This window comes from Globicephala melas, chromosome 15 (genome assembly GCF_963455315.2).
Source record: "Globicephala melas chromosome 15, mGloMel1.2, whole genome shotgun sequence".
Taxonomy (NCBI): domain Eukaryota; kingdom Metazoa; phylum Chordata; class Mammalia; order Artiodactyla; family Delphinidae; genus Globicephala; species Globicephala melas.
The window spans coordinates 37,239,329-37,259,440 of record NC_083328.1 but is presented as its reverse complement, the minus strand read 5'-3'; the positions used below and the strand labels follow the sequence as shown (position 1 = coordinate 37,259,440).

Below are 20,112 nucleotides of genomic sequence, written 5' to 3'. Positions count from 1 at the left end.
TGGTAGTGATCAGGCAGCTTGGAAACAATATCTGGACGCGATGCCCTTGGTGGTCGGTATAGAAGGAGCACTCCTTCCCTCACGGATGAATCTCCTGTCCTCTCAAGATTTCTCCGTCCATCTGGGGGCTCATTAGAAGGCAGGAACCCCACCCTTGCTCTCCCCAAGGCAGGCGCACTTCCTAGCGTCATGAGTTTTGGCTTCAGGACTGATGTAGAACAATATTTTCTATTTTTACAAAATCAAACCTATCCCTCTTCTGCTTGGGAAATTCCTCCTTTTTTTAAAAAAATATGTCTTTCCCATCCAGAAATTAGCTAAATATTCCCACGTATTTTTTAGTTGTGGTACAATACACACTCCCTAAAATGTGTATGGAGGGACCAACAACACTTTATTGGTTCATCATCGATAGATAACCTGGATGTTCCCACTTTTTGGCTGTTGTGCGTTGTGTGTGTCCCACATATTTTTAATGGTTATATTGCTGACAACTCTTTACTTCACTGATATCTGCTTTAGTCCATGAGGTGACCCTTGAACGCAAATGCCCCCTCATCCCAACCCCGCTTGTACCTCGGGCTCTTGTCCCCCTGGGTGACTGGCCTCTGGGGGTTCCTGTTGTCTGCCTGGTGGTCACTGCACTCATCACCATATCTTCCAAATCTGTTTCCATGTCCAAGAGAGCACACAGAACTGAGCTGGCTCCTGCCTACCCATTCCTCCAAGCGCCCTTCAACACTATTTTACAAAGTTAGAAAATGGCTGTTATACGCAGGTGTTCACCGTAGCACAAACAATAGCCAAACGGTGGGAACAGCCTGAATGTTTATCAACAGGTGAACAGGCAAACCGTGGTCCATCCGCACAGTGGGGCGCCCCTCAGCCGTGGCAAGGGGTGAGGGGCCAGCACACACTACAACACGGACGGACACGAGAGGCCACAGAGTTTGTGATTCCACTTACACAAAATGTCCAGAAGCAGCAAATCCATAGACAGAAAGCAGGGGCTGGGGGCGGGGGCGGAGGGGGGGAGTGCCAGCTCGCGGGTTCGGGATTTCTGTGGGGTGATGAAAATGTTCTGGAACCAGATAGAGATGTGGGTTGCACGACGTTGTGAATGTACTAAATGCCACTGTATTGTTCACTTTAAAATGGTAGATTTTATGGTATATGAATTTCACCCAAGTTTTAAAAATGGGTGTTTTGTTGGAATTCCACCAAATGGATAAACTGATATGGGAAACTGGCTCCCGCAGGATCCATCTCTCAGGCTGCCCTGTATTCTAGTCTTTTCCAACTTTCTTCTCCTGCAGCAGGCCAGTCCTGATTGCACTGAGGCCCCGCAGAGGGTGCCTAGAGGCTGCTGCTCTGACTGGGGCTATTTCCCTTCTCGTCTCCTAAGCGGTCAGGGCGGCAGCCTGGGCCTGTGGATTTCTGAGTCTCGGGCCGCCCATCACTTTGCAGAGATAACAACTTCACCTCATCCTACCCTGTTCTCAGTCGCTGTTTTTAAATAAACCTGGGCTGGGGGGATGCAGGCACCGCCGCCTTGCCCTGGACCCACCCACAGTGTCCCCTGGCACATCCCTGTGCTCTGAGGCTCTGGCCGGCTGCCTCCGAGGGGTTCTCGGCCACACTAAGGGGAGCCCCCACCCTGCCCCTGGTTCTCTGAGCATGGGGGGTGGCCTTGGATTTGGAGTTGGTCAGACACCCTCTGGCCTGGCCTGCTCTGCTCTCTTGGGTCGCCAGCTGGGAGCAGGTCTGTCCCGGGAGGCTCAGCCGAGCTGCCCCAGCACCGCCCTTCCAGGCACCGTGGACAGAGTGAGTGGGAGGGAGGCCGAGCAGCCATGGGGTCTGAAGCCTTCACGGGAATGCCCACCCCGCCCTGCACCCTCAGGGCCCAGCGCAGCGTGGAGGGCTCTGTACCCTGATACCGGACAGGGGAGCTGAGGCCACACAAGGAGCCAGAAAGAGCCCAGGCTTTGTCTGAAGCTGCTGGACAGGGGCTGCTCTCCTGGCCCCGCCCGGCCAGGTTGGCCTGCAGCATGCAGTGGGTCTGGGTCCCTGTCAGGGTGGCAGGGGAGTCCAGGACCTGGGAGGAGAGAGGGACATTGGGGTCCTTGCAACCCCCCGCACTCCCGTTCGGGCATCTTTATCTCTACAGTGGAAACTTCCCAGGCACCACGGCCCCCATTAGCGCTCTGAAGTGGCTCCTGATGCCCTGATGGTTGCCAAGCACCTTGGGCGTGTCCAGCTATTCCAGCCATAAAAGGACACAGGCCAAAGGGCCAAAGTGCAGCCTGAGGCTTCTCAGCCCAACTCAGCATCCCGGGAGGGGCCAGGTCCCAGGATGTGGATGGGGGAGAGGGGTCCCGGCCTTTCCTCTGGCTTCCCGAGGTCCCACCCAGCACCCTCTAGTCTCTAGTGGGGCCAGGGCCTCACCAGTCAGAATGTCCTACTCCAACCCCCGACCCCTTGGCTGTAACAAGCCCCCCAGAGTCTTGCTGCCACCTGCCATGTGCCACGGCTGGGCCTAGTCGGGCCTTGGGGCTCCTGGGGGCAGGAATCCCTTTGAGACCCTGATGCTATGCATCTTGTGGTACAGACCCCTGCCTGTGCTTGGGGTCTGGAGTCACAGGCCTGCTCTGCCCAGGCCTGAGCTCAGGGGCCCATGTCTCTGAGTCTTAGCTTCCTCATGGGGCTGTAGGGCCTGCACGTGGGATGCGAGGGTCTCATACCTGGGACGCCAGGAGCCCCCATCCTGGTCCAGAGCTGGCCGAGATCCAGCCTCGGTGGGACTGTCACAGCCCTCAAGAGAGGCTGCAGGCCCAGGCCCTGGGGTGGGCTGCTGACAGAAAGCCCCCTCCCAACTTACCTCAACATAATAAAGGCTATATATGACAAACCCACAGCCAACATCGTTCTCAATGGTGAAAAACTGAAACCATTTCCTCTAAGATCAGGAACAAGACAAGGGTATCTACTCTCACCCCTATTATTCAACATAGTTTCGGAAGTTTTAACCACAGCAATCTGAGAAGAAAAAGAAATAAAAGGAATCCAAGTCAGAAAAGAAGAAGTAAAGCTGTCACTGTTTGCAGATGACATGATACTATACATAGAGAATCCTAAAGATGCTACCAGAAAACTACTAGAGCTAATCAGTGAATTTGGTAAAGTAGCAGGATACAAAATTAATGCCCAGAAATCTCTTGCATTCCTATACACTAGTGATGAAAAATCTGAAAGAGAAATTAAGGAAACACTCCCATTTACCATTGCAACAAAAAGAATAAAATATCTAGGAATAAACCTACCTAAGGAGACAAAAGACCTGTATGCAGAAAACTATAAGACTCTGATGAAAGAAACTAAAGATGATACAAACAGATGGAGAGATATACCATGTTCTTGGATTGGAAAAATCAACATTGTGAAAATCAACATTGTGAAAATGACTCTACAGATTCAATGCAATCCCTGTCAAACTACCAATGGCATTTTTCACAGAACCAGAACAAAAAATTTCACAATTTGTATGGAAACACAAAAGACCCCAAACAGCCAAAGCAATCTTGAGAAAGAAACATAGAGCTGGAGGAATCAGGCTCCCAGATTTCAGACAATATTACAAAGCTACAGTAATCATGACAGTATGGTACTGGCACAAAAGCAGAAATATAGATCAATGGAACAGGATAGAAAGCCCAGAGATAAACCCACGCACCTATGGTCACCTTATCTTTGACAAAGGAGGCAAGAATATACAATGGAGAAAAGACAGCCTCTTCAATAAGTGGTGCTGGGAAAATGGGACAGGTACATGTAAAAGAATGAAATTAGAACACTCCCTAACACCATACACAAAAATAAACTCAAAATGGATTAAAGACCTAAATGTAAGGCCAGAAACTATCAAACTCTTAGAGGAAAACATAGGCAGAACACTCTATGACATAAATCACAGCAAGATCCTTTTTGACCCACCTCCAAGAGAAATGGAAATAAAAACAAAAATAAATGGGACCTAATGAAACTTAAAACCTTTTGCACGGCAAAGGAAACCATAAACAAGACGAAAAGACAACCCTCAGAATGGGAGAAAATATTTGCAAATGAAGCAACTGACAAAGGATTCATCTCCAAAATTTACAAGCAACTCATGCAGCTCAATATCAAAAAACAAAAAACCCAATCCAAAAATGGGCAGAAGACCTAAATAGACATTTCTCCAAAGAAGACATACAGACTGCCAACAAACACATGAAAGGATGCTCAACATCACTAATCATTAGAGAAATGCAAATCAGAACTACAATGAGGTATCACCTCACGCCAGTCAGAATGGCCATCATCAAAAAATCTACAAACAATAAATGCTGGAGAGGGTGTGGAGAAAAGGGAACCCTCTTGCACTGTTGGTGGGAATGTAAATTGATACAGCCACTATGGAGAACAGTATGGAGGTTCCTTACAAAACTAAAAATAGAACTACTATAAAACACAGCAGTCCCACTACTGGGCATATACCCTGAGAAAACCATAATTCAACAAGAGTCATGTACCACAATGTTCATTGCAGCTCTATTTACAACAGTCAGGACATGGAAGCAACCTAAGTGTCCATCCACAGATGAATGGATAAAGAAGATGTGGCACATATATACAATGGATATTACTCAGCCATAAAAAGAAACGAAATTGAGTTATTTGTAGTGAGGTGGATGGACCTACATCCACTCATACAGAGTGAAGTAAGTCAGAAAGAGAAAAACAAATACCATATGCTAACACATACATATAGAATCTAAAAAAAAAAAAAAAATGTTCTGAAGAACCTAGGGACAGGATAGGAGTAAAGACGCAGACGTAGAGAATGGACTTGAGGACACAGGGAGGGGGAAGGGTAAGCTGGGACAAAGTGAGAGAGTGGCATGGACTTATATATACTACCAAATGTAAAATAGATAGCTAGTGGGAAGCAGCCGCATAGCACAGGGAGATCAGCTTGGTGCTTTGTGACCTCCTAGAGAGGTGGGAGGGAGATGCAAGAGGGAGGAGATATGGGGATATATGTATACGTATAGCTGATTCACTTTGTTATAAAGCAGAAACTAACACACCACTGTAAAGCAATTATACTCCAATAAAGATGTTAAAAAAAAAAGCCCCCTCCCCCTGCAGACAGGGAGTCCCAGCAGCCTCTCCCCAGTGGGGGCCCATCTCCTGCCTCCCCCACTGTCCCAGGCCATACTAGGGGAGACAGCCCAGTCCATGGAGGGGACCAGCTCCCAGCCCACACAGGCTTGGGGGTCTACACCCCTTGCCAGGCCTCAGTTTCCCCACCTGTCAAGGGCGTGGCCTGGCCTGGCCTGTGTGTTTGGGAGGGTGGGCTCTGCTGTTCACGGGTGGGTGTGGGACATTCCTGGCTCCAGCCTCACTCAGGGTTGATGCTCCTGAGGGATAACTGAGTTCTGTGGTGGCAGGGGAGGGTCACTGTGATCCCAGCTGTGTCCCCTCCCTGGGGACAAGGAGGTGCCTGTTTGTGAAAAGGATGAGTGGACCCCCACCCACCCCCCCACCTCCCCCATCAGCCGATGATGATCTGGAGAGGATCTGCCAGGGCCAGGTGGATGTGGGGCCCCCAGCCAGTCAGAGATCCATCTCAGGATGCTTTGGGCTCCTGGTGGGAAAGAGTGGGGGCAGGGGTAGGACGTGATGAGGAGACAGGATCAGCCAGGCCGGCATTCTGTGGGCCTGGACTCTGAGGTGGAAACCCCCATGCCTGTCCAGCACCTGGAAGGCCCTGGCCTGCTCAGCCCAGCCAGCCTGCAGCTCCAGCCACCTCTGCATGGCCCAGGACCTCAGCCAGCTCGCCAGGCTCCGGTGATTCCAGACGCTGCTCTTGCCAGGGCCCCAGCAGCCTCACTGGCCCAGAATCCTCATTCGGAAGGGAGCAGCTGCAGGAGGGGATGCCAGGGGAGGGCCAGAGGGGAGGCGGCAGGTGATGGGGCCACAGGGGCTGGACAGAAGGTCCCAGAGTGGCCGGAGGACACGTGGCAGGAAAGGAAAGATTCAGAGTGGGCTCGAGGGTGGGGTAGCCTGATGGCTCCGACCATGGGGTGGACAGGGGCTTCCTGTGGAGTGAGCATGGCCAAAGTCCACCCACACCCGTCCACAGGAACGAGGCCAGCCTGGTCACTTCCCGTTGCCGCCAGGCCCAGCATCAGCACACCTAAGTAGGAGGTGACACCGTGGGGGTCTGGGGCTCCCCGGGCTCAGGTGCACATCCAGGTATGAGCTTCCTCCCCCTTCCAGCCCATTCCAGACAGACAAGGGGATGCTGAGCCCCAGAAAATCAGCCTACCAGGGCTGGTGGCATGTTCACCAAGGACGAGACCCGTCCCGGCCGGGACAGCACCGTAACCTGCTCCATTTCATCCTGTCTTGTGGCCTCTGCTGCCCTCGAACACCCTAGAATCCATCATGCTTCCTGCTAGCGTTGGCTCCAGGAGGGCCGGCATCTGCACTTGACCCCCTTCCCCCCCTACCCTGCAGCCTCCCTAACAACCAGCCTGGCACCCAATAGGTGCTTTGTAAAGCTCTCCATGGCAGTGGTTCCTGGCACAGCCTTTATATGCAGAATAGGTAGCTTGACCAGGGGAGCAAACTCCATCGTGTGTGGAGATGCTCCGGCCCACCCTCCACCCCCCACCCAACACGTGCCCAGAACAAGGGCCTGCTTCCTGAATGTCTTGGTGTGAAACCTTCGTCTGTGTCATCTCCAGCAGGGCAGGCCCGGGTCTGTCCTGCTCCTGCCACAGCCCTGTGCTCAGCTCAGCGTCTGCGTGCAGTTGGTGCTCCATCTCAGCTGGCATCAGTCCTGGGCTGCGGGGCTCCAGGAATGACTGCCGTTGAGGGCTGGATGTGGCATGGGGACTGCTAGAGCTCAGCGTCCGGCTTGACCAGGTGGCCGCTGAAGGTGATGTAGAGGTCACCGCGCTCGCTGTAGATGGCGTTGTCGCCATCCCTCTGGAACATGCGCACCCAGACAGCGTCACCCGCGGCCAGCGCCAGCAGCGGGCTCTGTGTCTGCATCCTGCTGCGCTCACTGGGCTGCGCATACAGCACGGCTGCGGCCCACCAGTTGCACGTGATGCGCAGGTACGTCTCCTTGTAATTCCAGGTGTGCACGTTGAGGCTCAGGATGTAGACGCCGGGCACGGCAAAGAGGAAGGGGCCGGAGGCCAGGTCGAAGGCACCGTCCAGGTCCACCAGCTCCGTGTCGAAGGGCACGGCCTGGAGGGCATCGGTGCTGTGCAGCCCCTCTCGCCAGCCCACCGAGAAGGTCACGTAGGCACGCTGGCACAGGGTGCCCGGCGGCCCCACCTGCCCCTTCTGGCCCTTGTGGCCACGGAGGCTCCAGGAGCCAAGCGGGCCCTCCTTCCTGCTCCTGCTGGAGCAGTCTCTGACCCCCGCTTCACTCTTCTCACCTGTGAGGGGGTGCGGGTAAGGGGAAGCCCCTGGTCAAGGTTTCAAGGGTCAGATTCTCTGGCCACACGGCCTTGCAAGTGACCTCACCTCTGTGAGCCTCAGTCTCATCTGTCAGGTGGGCGCTAACCCGCCCTCCACGGGGCAATGAGAAAGAAGCCACACCCTGAGGTCCTGGCAGTTCTGAGGCCTGTGCAGATGGTCACATGGGGATGGCTGGGACGGCGGGGACGATGGGGGTCCAGTAGCTGCCAGAGGAAGTGTCTGAACTGGGTTTTGAAGGAGGAGAGGCCTGGGAAGTTGGTAACCAAATCCAACCTCAGTGTGGCCTCCGTCCAGCCTTCAGGGTGCCTCCCTCTTAGAGCTCAGCCTGTCTTGCCTCTCAAAGGGGGCGCTGCTCCCAGACCCCCTTCCCACCTCCCCTTGGGGTTGGGGAGCAGAATTGAAGGGAAACTCAGCCCCGCCTGCCACCCATCCCCCCACCATCTCCCCCAATCCACAGCCCCTTCCCCAGGGCACCCTGTTCCCACAGGAGGAGGCGGCTATGGGGAGCAGGGAGCAGGCCCTTGTGTGCCCCCCTGGGGCCCAGCCTTCCCAGAGCTAGCCTTGGGCCGTCGCCCTGCTCTCCTGCCCCTCTTCCCATGCCCCTCATTGCGGAGTGTCCCTGCGGGGCTGGGGGCAGTGGGGCCACCTCTCCAGGAACACTCACCTTTGAGGATCGAGATGTCGATGGTGGGCCGCACGTGGGGCAGTCCCACCCACTCATCCCTGTTGCTCATGCGGGTGTGTGGGCATGTGGGCTGGGGGCAGCCGGGGGCCAGGGTGGGCAGCTGCAGTGCATACACAGCCAGCAGGGCGGCCCTAGGCCAGGCCAGGCCCCTGCGGGCAGCATCAGCAGGAGCAGGAGAGCAGAGGCTGGGTCGGGAGGGCAGGACGGGAGGAAGAGGATGGGGGAGGAAAACGGGGAGTGGAGAGGGGACACCCCTGCTGAGCCCCCACCCCCACAGCAGACCAACTGTGCCCCCTTGTGTGGGGGAGACTGCGCTGGTGGGACCAGGGAGCTGCCTGGGTGAGGATGGACAGTTGGGACCCCTGGAGGGGCTGCAGTGGGCGTGGCCAGAGCCTCATCCTGCACCAGACAGGGCACCTGGCAGAGCCCTCCTGGACACTCAGACCCCTGCCCCGACAGACATCACTAATGGATCCCCACACACTTTCCCCTGGACCTGGATGTGGCCCCAGCATCCCCCCTAACACAGCACCTGGGGACCACCATCGATCGGAGGGGCCAGCACGGGGGACCATTCACACCTGCCCTTCCAGAGCCCCAGTGAGTGACCAAGGCAGCCCCACCCCATGGGAGCTGGTGCTTCCAGATTCCTTCTCCGGGGCTGCTCCCTCCTCCCCATAGCTGCCTCCCTCCTGGGGCCTTAGGGCCTTAGCTCTGGGCAGTGGCAGGCACCCTAACTGCCTATAGTTGGGGAGTCCCGGTTCCCAAACCCCCCATGGCTGGAGACCCCGCACCTGGTAGATGCAGGGAGAACTGTATGGAGGTGGGGGCTCTGAATCAGCCCTCTAAGTCCCCCACCCACCTGGGCTGGCCAGAGCCCTCCGGGAGGGACAGCTAGGCTGCTTCAGGGAACGGCAGCACCCCAACCACTGGTGGCTGGGCCCGGGGCCCAGGTGGTTGGGGTCAGACATGAGGCAGTTTCTGCCCGGCTGCCTAGCTTGGCAGAGGGCAGCACCCTCATCCTGACCTCCCGTGGGCCAGGCCAGGCCCCTGTGGGTAACTTGGGGGGCTACCCCATGTGGCCCCCACCCGTCTGTGGGTAAGATGGTCTTTAAGCCCTACCAGTCCTAGGCCTCTCGCCTCCACCTCCTCTCCTTCGGGAGACCCTGCCTGACACCTGATTCATCCACGCCAGGTGGAGGCTCCACTTTCCAGCTCAACCAGCAGCTGCTGGGGGGCCCTGGGTGATCCCCACATCATTTGGGCCTCAGTTTCCCTGGCAAGTGGGTCCTGCCTGCCCTGGTTTCCCCATGTACATATGAGAGGCTCAGCCAGTGTTGGTCTCCTGCAAGGGCAGGCGTGTGAGGTCGGGATCCTCACTCTTCCCTGTACCCTAGCCATGCTGAGCAAAGACTCAGGCTCCCTCTTCCAGGAAGCCCTCGGGGACTGCAGCCCAGGGTGAGGTCCTTCTTCTTACATAGTAGGTCTGAGACCCACTCCCAGGCTGAGCTTCCCTGGCAGGTGGGAGCCCTCCTCTCCACCACCTCCCCCTCAGAGCCTAGCAGACCCTCACCCACCCCCCTAACCCCATTGGACTCTGCAAGACCCTCCTGAATTCCTCCCGTGGAGGAACCTTACAGGAGTGGGTATCTCCTGGGGAGCCCACTCCACAGACAGGCCTGTGTTGCTGGGGCCCTTACCTTGTTCCCCCAGAGGTCTGGGGTCCCAGGCATCCTGGCCACCTGGCCCTGCTCAGGATGGCTGTGAAGACCCCCACCCACCCCCACCCTCCCTGTTACCATTTCATGATCAGGTGCTGCTGCCTGCCTGGCGTCTCCGGCATCTCTACCCAGTGGCCCATGAAAGAGCTCTTTCATGCCCGCCCCAGGTGCCCATGGCTTCCCTCTGGGCCATCTAAGACCAACAGGCCTCAGGTCAGCTTCAGAGCTCCCGGGCAGGAGGCTCACGTGGCCCTGTCACCCACCGCCCAGTCTGCCACCTGCCGCAACGTCAGTGCAGCCCTGCCACAGGGGATCCAGTATCCTCCTGACAGCCCATGGGCCACAGCATGGCTCTGAGGGCCTGGGGTGTCAGGGACTGGGGAGTTGAGGGTGAAACCATGAGCTGGCAGCCATCCTCTGTCTGGGGTGCAGTGACTTAGAGAGGAGTCAGGGAGGCTGGTGAGGAGGCTGGAGGCCAAAGTCAGGGGAGATAGACCACCATGCCTGTGCTGAGCCCACCTGGTGACGGTGACGCCCTCCTGTCTCTGGCTGGGACAGGAGGGCTGAGACTTTTGGGTGAAGCATGGGAGAGAAACGTCGGGCCAGGTCCACTGTGTCTGCTGCCACCTCCCGCTGCACCCTCCCAGGGTCACGGTGCCCAGCGGGGCAAGAGGCCTGCCGTGACACTGTGTTGGGGGCCCTCGGCATTAGCCCAGCCTTTCAGTGGATAAGGGTTGTGTCCCTGTGATGCCAACCCCCTGGCAGCAATGACTCACAGGGCCCCCCGGGCAGTGGCAGGCGTGGGCTACGCCCACACCAGGGCCTGGCCTCATGCTTGCTCTGGGCCTGAGCAGCTGGATGCTAGGTCCAGGGGCAGGGCCTGGCGCCTCAGCCTCTGAGCACGGGGACATGTGACTCCCTGGGAAGCGCCCCACCACCACCACCAAGCCAGGCTGCCTGGCAGAGGGAGGCACAGATGTGGCTTGGGGAGCTGTGGCCGCTGTGCAGGAAGAGAGGCCGTGGGCAGCTGGGGCTGGCTCTCTCGCCTCTGCACATGCAGGCACAGCCCCGGGTCCGGCTCTCCCCTCAGGCTCCCCATGTTGGCACTCCTCACTGATGACCAGGGAGGGGGCAAGGATGAGGGTAGAGGGCAAGACTGAGGGGCTTCTCGTGCCAGGCTGAAGGGGAGCAGAGCTGGTGAGGGCTGTGGTTGGGAGATCATGCCAGCTGGAGCCGGTTCCCAGATATCCCCCAGCCTCCCTGAGATGCCAGTTCACACTCCAGTGGGGCTCGGTGGCCTCCCACGCCTTGTCAGCAACCACTGCTGGAATCTGGATGTGGGTGGCCTGGACGGAGGGCTTTCTGTAGGCATCACCCAGGGCTGGATTAGTCCAGGCTCCGGCGGGAGCTGCTGACTGGCCTCAGTCAACCTGCGGAAGCTCCTCTCTGCCTGCCCCACTCTTGTCTCTGGGGTTTCTGGGGCTCCCAGAGAAGGGCAGACGCCCAAGCTCTGCTGCTCCCTGCATCTGACCTCGGTTTCCCAACCTGTTAAATGGGCACCAGTGGACTCAGAGTGGCCAGAGTGTCCTCTGTGGTGGATGAAAATGCCGCAGGCTTCAGCCACCCTCAGGGCCCTGATGTCCCCCCGTGACTCCCCGCTCCCCACTCCTGCAGGGGCCGAATCCCTGTGGGTGGGTGTAGCCATCTGGCCACCCTCCAGACTCCCCAGGGAGGCTAATTCTCCAGTGAGACGCAGCCGCAGCCTCGGGAATTCGCCGTGTGGCCCAGAGCTACCCAACAGCTCCAGGGCCTGGTCATTCGTCTCTACAAGGGGACACAAGTGCCAGCTCACAGGTGGTCATGAGACAATTGCAGGCAACGAGTGCCCGGCCCCCTGGGGCTGTACCCGAGCCCTCCCAGCTTTGGAGATAATGACCTTCGCACAGCACCTCCACTTAGCTCCCCATTAGCAGCCACCCGGCAGGGGTGGGGCACAGGGACAAGGAGGCCCTCGTAGCTGCTGATGGGGACGCTGTGCTACACAGCCAGCCCGCCTCGGCCTCAGGCGGTAATGGGGCTCTGAGTGGCTGGCGTGCATGCGGCCGAGTTATTATCTCCCAGCCTCTTAATGGACACTTCCCGAGTCCTGTTGATGAGCTGCCATGGGCGAGGGGCCAGTGGCCTGGAGCTCGTCCCCAGGGGGCACAGTGAGAGGGCCTCATGGCCACCGTGAGAGCACCTGGCCCTGCTTGTGGGTAGTCCCTGATGCTGTGCCCAGTTCTGCCCAGAGCCATGGACACAGAGTGTGGGGCCAGGTGGGCAGCAGGGCTCTGTGGCCCTCACCCACCCGCCCACAGCCCAGCCTGACTCACTTGCTGGCTAAGGAGGGGGCTGGATGAGGAGCCTGGCCACAGAGGTGACCAAGGTGCTGGGGGTGGAGGCCCCTCCAGCCCTGACCCTCCACCCCCCAGCTCAGGGTCTGGTGCACACCCTGTGCCGGGTGGGGGTGGCAGGGAGAGGTCCCACAGTTCCCCCGGCGGTCACTGCCCCAGGCCCCGCCCCGCGTGGCCCCTCACAGCCTGGGGGCCAAGTCCCTCAGGGGAGAGCTGGGCCAGCAGCGTGTTCTGACACCGCTGCTCCAGGCTCACCCCCCACTAATGAGGGGAGTGCCGGCTGGCCTCCGGTGACAGCGTCCAGGGCACATGGAGGAAAAGGAGCAGGGCTTCAGTTATCACTGCGGCCACCAGAGCCTGTGACAAGTGGTGACAGGAGGTGACACTCCCTCTGAAGCATCCAGCAGGTGGCCCAGGTGGGCAGAGAAACTGTCAATGCTTTGGCTGTGCCCCGTGTGGTCAGCAGTGAGCAATGAGGGGGGGCCTCGACAGTTCTTGGCTGACCCCTCTCCCCAGGTGGTGACTGGGGGCGCCCCAAGCAGGAGACCCCTGGCCCACCATGGCTGAAACATGGGGTCAACAGGCAAAGCCCACCTGTCCAGGTACACTCTCTGAGTAGAAAGCTAACATGCTCTTTATTTGAGGGGGAGATGGGTCTCTGCGCCCGCCAGGGTGCCCGCCCGGTCACTGGTAGCCGGCCAGCTGGAGGACGGTGGGGTAGCGGGTGCGGTGGGCCATGCACTTCTGGCGGTCGATGAAGAGGCTGTTCGTCTTGACAGCGATGTCCTTCTCCAGGCTCATGCGCGTGTCCTCCAAGTTGTGCAGGCACTGCTCTGCTTCCAGAAGCTTCTCCCTCAGAGCCGCCAGGGACAGGTTCAGCTCCTCTACCTCGCTCACCAGCCTGGGGGGGTGGGAGGAAGGGGTGAGTTGGGGCTGCCCTGGGACGCCTGGTCTTCTGGGTGGGGAGAGCGAGGCCCAAGGTCAAAGCTTGGGGGCCCCTGTTGGGGGTCTTGGTCAAGACATTTGGCCATAGAAGTGCCCCCAAAAGGCCCAGAGGGAAACCCAGCAGCCACACTGGGAGAGCGCCGGGCCAGGACACCACATGAACTTCTATTCCTCTATTCCTGGCATCTGGAAGTGAGATGGGCGCCCCTGGACCCGAGTGAGGACCCAGTTTTCTGAAGGAGTTGAGGGACAGGGAAAGAGGGATGCCCAAGGCAGGGGTACTTCTGCTTAAAAGGCGACTGTGAGCTCAATAAGTTAGAAAACAGAAGACGTGACCCCACCTACGCCTCAAGCCGGGGATGTGTGTCCACCGTGACATTGGAGGTGTGGACGGCCACGAGCAGGATGGTCAGGGCGGCCGTGTGGCCTGGGGAGCTCTGCCTCCCAGACCCTGAGATTCCTCACCAGGGTGAAGCAGGGAGTGTGGCCGCCCCTGGCACTAGGAGCCTGGCACAGTGTCCCCCAAGGGACGCATAGTATCCAGTCGTGCTGGGGCAGGTTTGGGGACGTGGGAACCGTGTGTGTGTGTGTGTGTGTGTGTGTGTGTGTGTGTGTGTTGTGCTTGTGTAGGGCCCAATGTCTTTCCTCTTCACATCTGCAGAGCTGTGTGTGGGGGTGGGGGGAGGAGTTCAAGGGGGCCCCAGAGGCTGAGGAAAGCCCGGAGGTGGGTGGACGGCACCCTATGGTGGTTGGTGACCAGGCCCAGCCCAGGACGGCCCCAGCAGCGACAGGCACCTGAACTGGACAGCGTCTCGGCACAGCTCCATGTTGCGCCGGTGGGAACGCTGGTACAGGCGGGTCTGGGCCACTTTCAGAGGCGCCTCCTTGTCCCTGATGGCCTGCTTCAGCGCTGCGACATTGTGCTCCTGGTCCACGATCTCCCGCAGTGTCTGCACACAGGACAGTACCTGTGGGTCTCCCCCACCACACCCCAAGCCCTGTGCCACGTCGAGCAGGCGGCTCTGTCCGCTGGCTCTGGGGGAGGAGTGGAGGCAGGGAGGATGTGCACGGCCACCTCGTCCCTCCCATGGGCACCCAGAGGCCTGGGGGCGGTGAGGACAGCAAAGCTTGTGGCACAGCAGCTCTGGCCTGAGAGCCCCCAGCCCTGTGGTCACCAGCCCCCGACCCTGGTCGGGAGCTGGAGAGACAAAGGCAGCAAAAGTCACCCTGAGAGCTTAGGGTCAGAGCCCTGCCAGGCCAGGGGCCAGCACCAGGGACACCCCACTAGGCAGCCAGGCCCTACCTCCTTCCACCCTCCTTGCTCCTGCTTACATCACCCGCTGGTCAGTCACTCCAGTGACAATGCCACCCCCCCCAAATGTCACTTGGTTTCTCATCAGCTTAATGAGGGCCCAGGGAGGAGTGAGGGCCCTGCTTCAGGGGTCCCTCAGGATGGGCAGGGCCAAGGAGGGGCAGGAGCCAGGCCAGGTCGTGACAAAGGCATAGTGGCCAGTGGGGGAGGAGTGGTCTGGGTTACCCAGTCTGGGCCTGGTCTTTCTCTGTGGTTACGTTACCAGGGGGTGTCCAGCCCTAGAGGCTGCCCTGGGCGAGGTCAGGTCGTGGGCTGGGCGTGGCCTGGCGGCGGGATGGGCGTGGCCTGGCAGCGGGATGGGCGTGGTCTGACGTGGGTGGGCGTGGCCGGGCGGCCCCACCTTGCGCAGGTAGTGCTCCAGCTTGTGGCGCGCGTCCTCCAGCTCCTCACAGCGCCGCCCGAAGGCCAGGTTCACGGCGTCGCACTGCAGCCGCAAGTCCTCGGATGCGTCCTGCAGGATGCAGTCGACAAGCTTCCGCAGGTTGACTGAGGCCAGGCGTTCGCGCTCGGCGCGGTACAGGTTTTCCTGGGTGAACTTGGCCCAGGTCTCGGGCGTGGAGGCACTGCGGGCAGGGAGTGCGCGGGCACCGCGGTCGGTGGGGGCAACCTGCCAATGGCTCCGGTTTGCACCAGGGCCTCCCCGCGCCCGCCGCGCCCAGTGTACCCTGCGTCGCAGCATAAACTACCACCCCCAGTCCTAGCGCCACTCCCCGTCCCGCCCCCCGCGCCACCCGGAGCGCCTCCCCGCGCGCTCCCCGGGCCTCCTGCTCCCCCAGCTCTGCCCCGCTAGCCCCGCGACCCCAGTTCCCCACTCCGTGTCTTCCGTGCCTCCTGCGCCCCCAAGTGGTTCCCGCGCCCCAGTGCCTCCTACGTCCCTGGGCCCTGCGCCACCCCGGGGCTGTGTTGCGATGGGTGGTGGCCCAGCGACCCCTGCCGGCCTTATGCGGAGCTGCAGCCAGCCGCCCTGCCTCAGGCGGCCCCCCACCCTGGGTCCTGCCTCCCTCGCAAACCCCAGCCCCTGTGGTGAACCGTGTGTGCTGGGCACTTGGGCGGAGGTCCCGCTCGCCTGCCCATCCCCAGGAGCAGAAGAGCTGCACAAAGGACCCCCAGCGGAGGAACTAGGAGCCCAGGTGGGATCTCGCAGGTGGGGGCGGGGCGTTTGTGCACAGCCCCTGCGGAAGATCCCACCTCTCCTCGAACTTGGTGGAGTGCGGGTAGAACTGCAAGTCGGAGCTCTGGTTGTGGTAGTGGCAGCAGGCTTCGTCGATGTTGCAGGCCTCCACTTTGTCGGACCAGTCCATCTCGCACGTTTCCTTGTGCTCGCGATTCATCCTGGGGAGAGCGGGCAGGGCCTGCTGTCTGTGCGGGTGGGGAGCTGGGCCCACCTGGGCGCAGGGCAGGGTAAGCCCCCCAAGTGGCAGGGTAGGCCCTGGGATGCTGGCCTGGGTTCTGGATGCCCAGGCCCCTTGGCCATGCAGCAATCTGCCACCCCTACCTGCCCAGTGCCTCCACCCAGCCCCTTGCTTCTGGCTATGACTGGGGACAATCCCTCACTTCTCTGAGCCTCAGGGCCGGGTCACCCCAACTTCCTGCCCATAGCTAGCCTGAGGGGTAGGGGGACATCCCGAGGGCAGCCCTAGAGGCCACTCAGACCCACCGAATCTGGTTCACGACCTGCATCATGGTCCTTTTCAGGAGCTCCTGAATGTTCCGGATGAGGTCTGCCTCCTGGGGAAGAATACCCCCGTCCCTGGTGAGAGTCTGAGGACAGCCAGGCTGGTGGGGCCCACAGGCAGCCTCTCAAACCTCTAGGAGGAGCTGAGATTTGGGGTGACCCCCAGTGGAACTGGGGGCTCTGCCAGCACCTGACCTCTGCTGGTGGCCTTGGGCCCCAGCTTCTTTCCTGGAAATGGGACATGAGCCTGGCTTTCTCGCCGGATTTATTCTGGGCTGTTTGGGGTGGTGCAGTGGGTCTTTTCTTCTGGGGGCTTCTATGGGCTGTGGGGAGGATCACCCAGAAGTGGTTCCCACTTGCTGGGCACTTAGCACCCCCTGGGCTCTGGGGCCACCCCTGCAGCCTGCCCAAGACACTGAGGGCACCAGCCTGCCCACTGGCCCCTGGACAGCCTGGTGACAGCCTTTGAGGACCCCGGCCACTGGGGACCAGGAGCCCCCCTGGGGCTGCCCCTTGGGGCCTTGGGCTCAGAGAGGCCTTACCCAGACAAAGGACACAAGGGGAAACCCTGTGTTTCCTCCTGCTACCCTGACAGTTTCACTTTCTGGGCAGGAAAAACTCTTACCCCCTGATTTGAATTTCTCCTCTGTTGGGCTCTAAACCCTGCGTGCCCAGTTCTGACCCGTGGGTCCATCTCCCTGTCCTGGCCCCTTTGTTGTCCATGTACTGCTGGGCAGGGGACCTGGCTCAGGGCAGAGGGTTCACTCCCAGAGCCTTGGGAGGTTCTTGAGTGAATGAGTGTGCGGGTGGGGTGTTGGGGGGACAGAGGAAGGGCCTGGGGCCAGGAGGAGGTAGGTACTCAAGGTTCTGTCCTGAGCTTGGGGTTTGCAGGGGGTCCCTGGGCACCTGGGCTGGCTGTCTGTCTCCCCCATATCTCATGAGTGCCTGTGGCCTACAGCCTGTTCGCAGGTGAGGCTCTTCCCTGCCAGCATCAGGGGCCTGGCCTGGGTGACTCCCTGATCCTTTGGGGGCTTCCCCAAGGACAGGTCCTGCCAGGTTCGGAGGGGAAAGGGCTCTTTGTGGGATGCATGTGGCCCCCACCCCCCTTTATCCCGTCCACGCTTGCACACTGGTCTGAGGCTGGATTTCCAACACGGGCATGGGGGGCGGGGCATGGGGGGCTCTGCCTCTGGGAACTCAGGGTCAGGCTTAATTTGCATGACCCAGGGTGACCAAAGGGGCTGTTCAGCAGGTGCCAGGACCCAGGGGTGACTGAGGGACCACACAGTGGGTGCAGGCACCACCATGACCCAACCACATCCCAACCTCAGCCACTCCTGGGGCTCAGCTCAGGCCCTTCCTGGTTTTCAGGGGTGTGTGGAGGGGCATCAGGGCTTATGGGGTACTGGCCAGGTCCCGCCCTGCCTCAGTGGCCTCTGACTGTCTCAGCCTCAGACAATCGTCCCAATATACATTCCAGGTATGAATGCTGCCACGGCCTGGGCCCTGCCTCACCCCCACGTGGGAGCCATAATGGGGCAGGGGGCAGAGCAGGAACCCTGGACCCGGAGCTAAGGTGAGTGGATAAGCACCAAAGTCCAGCCCCTGCCCCCAACCATGCTCAACCCCCATGCTGGGACCTGCCCCCAGGCCACAGTGCACCCAACCCAGCATGTCCTGGCTGGGCCCACCTTGCAGGGAGCAAGGCCTTGCCCAGCACCCACTATAAGGACCAGACTGTGGGAAGGCCAGACCCAGCACCCTCCTGGGGCCAGGGATGGCACCTCCCCCTGGGCAGTCTGAGCCCTGCCCCTGCCCCCAGCCGGGACGGCCCCAGTCGGTTCTGGTCCCCCACCTACAAGCAGAGCCACCTTCTCTGCGCCTGGGCATGTGCTTGTGTGTCCCTGCATGTGCTGAGGGGAGCAGGCTCCCTGTGCCTGTGTGCAGCCACGTGGTACATGGGCACCAAGGCATCTGCCAGCCGTGTCGTGGGGGCACACGGGTGCCCACTCTCAGCCCAGGGAAGGTCATGCTCCCTGGGGAGAGGTGGGGCGGCCCGGTCTGCAATTCTGGGGGCTGGGAGGGGCCGAACCTTCAGCAGCTCCATCTCCACGCAGTCACGCACAAGGTCGGGGTGCTGGCGGCGCTCCCGGCACTGCAGGTTGTCGGTGGCTATGGAGAAGGGCACGGCCGTGGCATCCAGGGTGCGCTCCAGCCGCTGCTTCTGGGCCAGCAGCAGGTCAGTCTCTGCGACCAGCTCTTCCACCTGGCGCTGCAGCTCCGACTTCCAGCAGTGCATGTCCTTCAGGCGCTGGCCCACCTTCTTCGTGGAGTCCTGCTGCGTGCGCTGCGCCAGCGCCTCAGTCTCGGCCACCAGCTGCTGGCTCTCGTGGTGCTGCCGCTCCGACTGGTCGAGGTCGGCAAAGGCCTGGTGGTAGCGGGCATAGCAGTTCTGGAACCACTCATCCACCAGGTATTTGGCCGTGCGGAAGCCAGCGGTGGCCAGGCCCGAGGACATGTGGGCGCCTGTGTTTCGGGCCACATCGTACAGCTTGCGGGGCAGCTGGCATGCTGGCACCGTTTGCGGGGCGGGCTCCTTGGTCAGAAGTATATCTGTCTGCGCCATGGTGTGCCCGGGCACGGGGTGGGGGGGGGGAGAGGGAGGAGGGCCACTCAGCACGGTCAGCAGGGCAGCTCCAGCCACTCTGTCCCCAAGCAGGACATGGCTTCTGGTTTCGTAGACAGGTACCCACCAAGCCCTCCTGTTGCTAGGCAACAGGGATCCGCCCCCCCCCCCGCCCCCGCGGCCCTCTTAAAGGGCCAGGCAGGCCCCAGCCCCACCTGTCCTGGCCACGTCTGGCACCTGCCTGGAGGAACTGCATCTGGACCACACCCGAGGCCAGGCTCTTGTCTCCTATGTCTTACTGGTTCCAGTGGGGCTGTACCCCTGGGCACACAGGTGTCTCTGACGGGGAGTTGAATTCAGCCTCCAGTGGGTACCTTGAATCAGATGCCCAAATCTTCCCCACAATGTAGGTAGGTCCTGTCCTGGGAACAGTGTCCCCAAGGCCACCCAGAGCCTGGTGTGTGTCTCCTGGTCCGCGGGGAGGGGTGAACATCTCTAAGTTCCCCATCCTGGGCTGGGAGCCTAAGTGTCAGGGCGATGCCCAATATGGCCAGCAGAGGGAGCCATTGGCCGTGAAATACTGTGCAGCTGGCAGGGCAGCGGCTCCTGGGGTTCTCCTGAGTCAACCCAGCCGGCAACGCTGTGGCCTGGATGACCTCTGGCACCTTGCACTGTGACCCATCCCATGGACCCACCAGTCCTCGTAACAGGACATACACACCCCACCCCCAGCACAGTCCCGTGGTCCCTGCCCCTCCACCTCTCCCACTGCTGCCCCATCCCCCACTTGGGCCACACAAGCCCCCAGAGCACCTCAGATGCACCAGCCTGGGCTTGCCCTTGGCCTGGGCACCCATGCCCTCCTCCCAGGGCCCTGAGCCTTGGCACTGGCACCCCTTACTTGACAGATGACATTTGTACCACCTGGCACACAGTAGGTGTTTCAAAAATGTAGGCTTTGGAGACAGCAGCCCAAGACCTCCTCCAACTCAGCCCATCATCGGGGCTGATGGCCTGAGGAACCACTTTGAACTTCTCTGTGCTTAGTTTCCCAAGTGGCAGTGGATACACAGGGCCTGCTGGTGGGGGAGAACCACGGGAGGGACCACTGTCCACCTTTGACTTTGAACCTGCTCTTCACACACCATCTTTCCCC

The 20,112-nt window shown here is 60.1% G+C and overlaps 2 protein-coding genes across 2 annotated transcripts; both read right to left on the bottom strand.

Annotated features, from left to right (window-relative positions):
• Positions 1–6,945: 6,945 nt before the first annotated feature.
• On the bottom strand, positions 6,946–9,195 carry C1QTNF8 (C1q and TNF related 8). Its single transcript, XM_030872145.1, is given in 4 exon segments — positions 6,946–7,496; positions 8,204–8,300; positions 8,303–8,409; positions 9,087–9,195. Coding segments are annotated over 4 exon segments (864 nt in total).
• Positions 9,196–13,022: 3,827 nt separating this feature from the next.
• TEKT4 (tektin 4) lies at positions 13,023–18,956 on the bottom strand. The gene is made up of 6 exons (XM_030872224.2): positions 18,423–18,956; positions 16,313–16,383; positions 15,844–15,987; positions 14,996–15,218; positions 14,079–14,233; positions 13,023–13,239 (listed from the first exon to the last, which is right to left on the bottom strand). The coding sequence occupies exons 1-6, from the start codon at positions 18,954–18,956 to the stop codon at positions 13,023–13,025; spliced, it is 1,344 nt and encodes a 447-aa protein (XP_030728084.1).
• Positions 18,957–20,112: the final 1,156 nt, after the last annotated feature.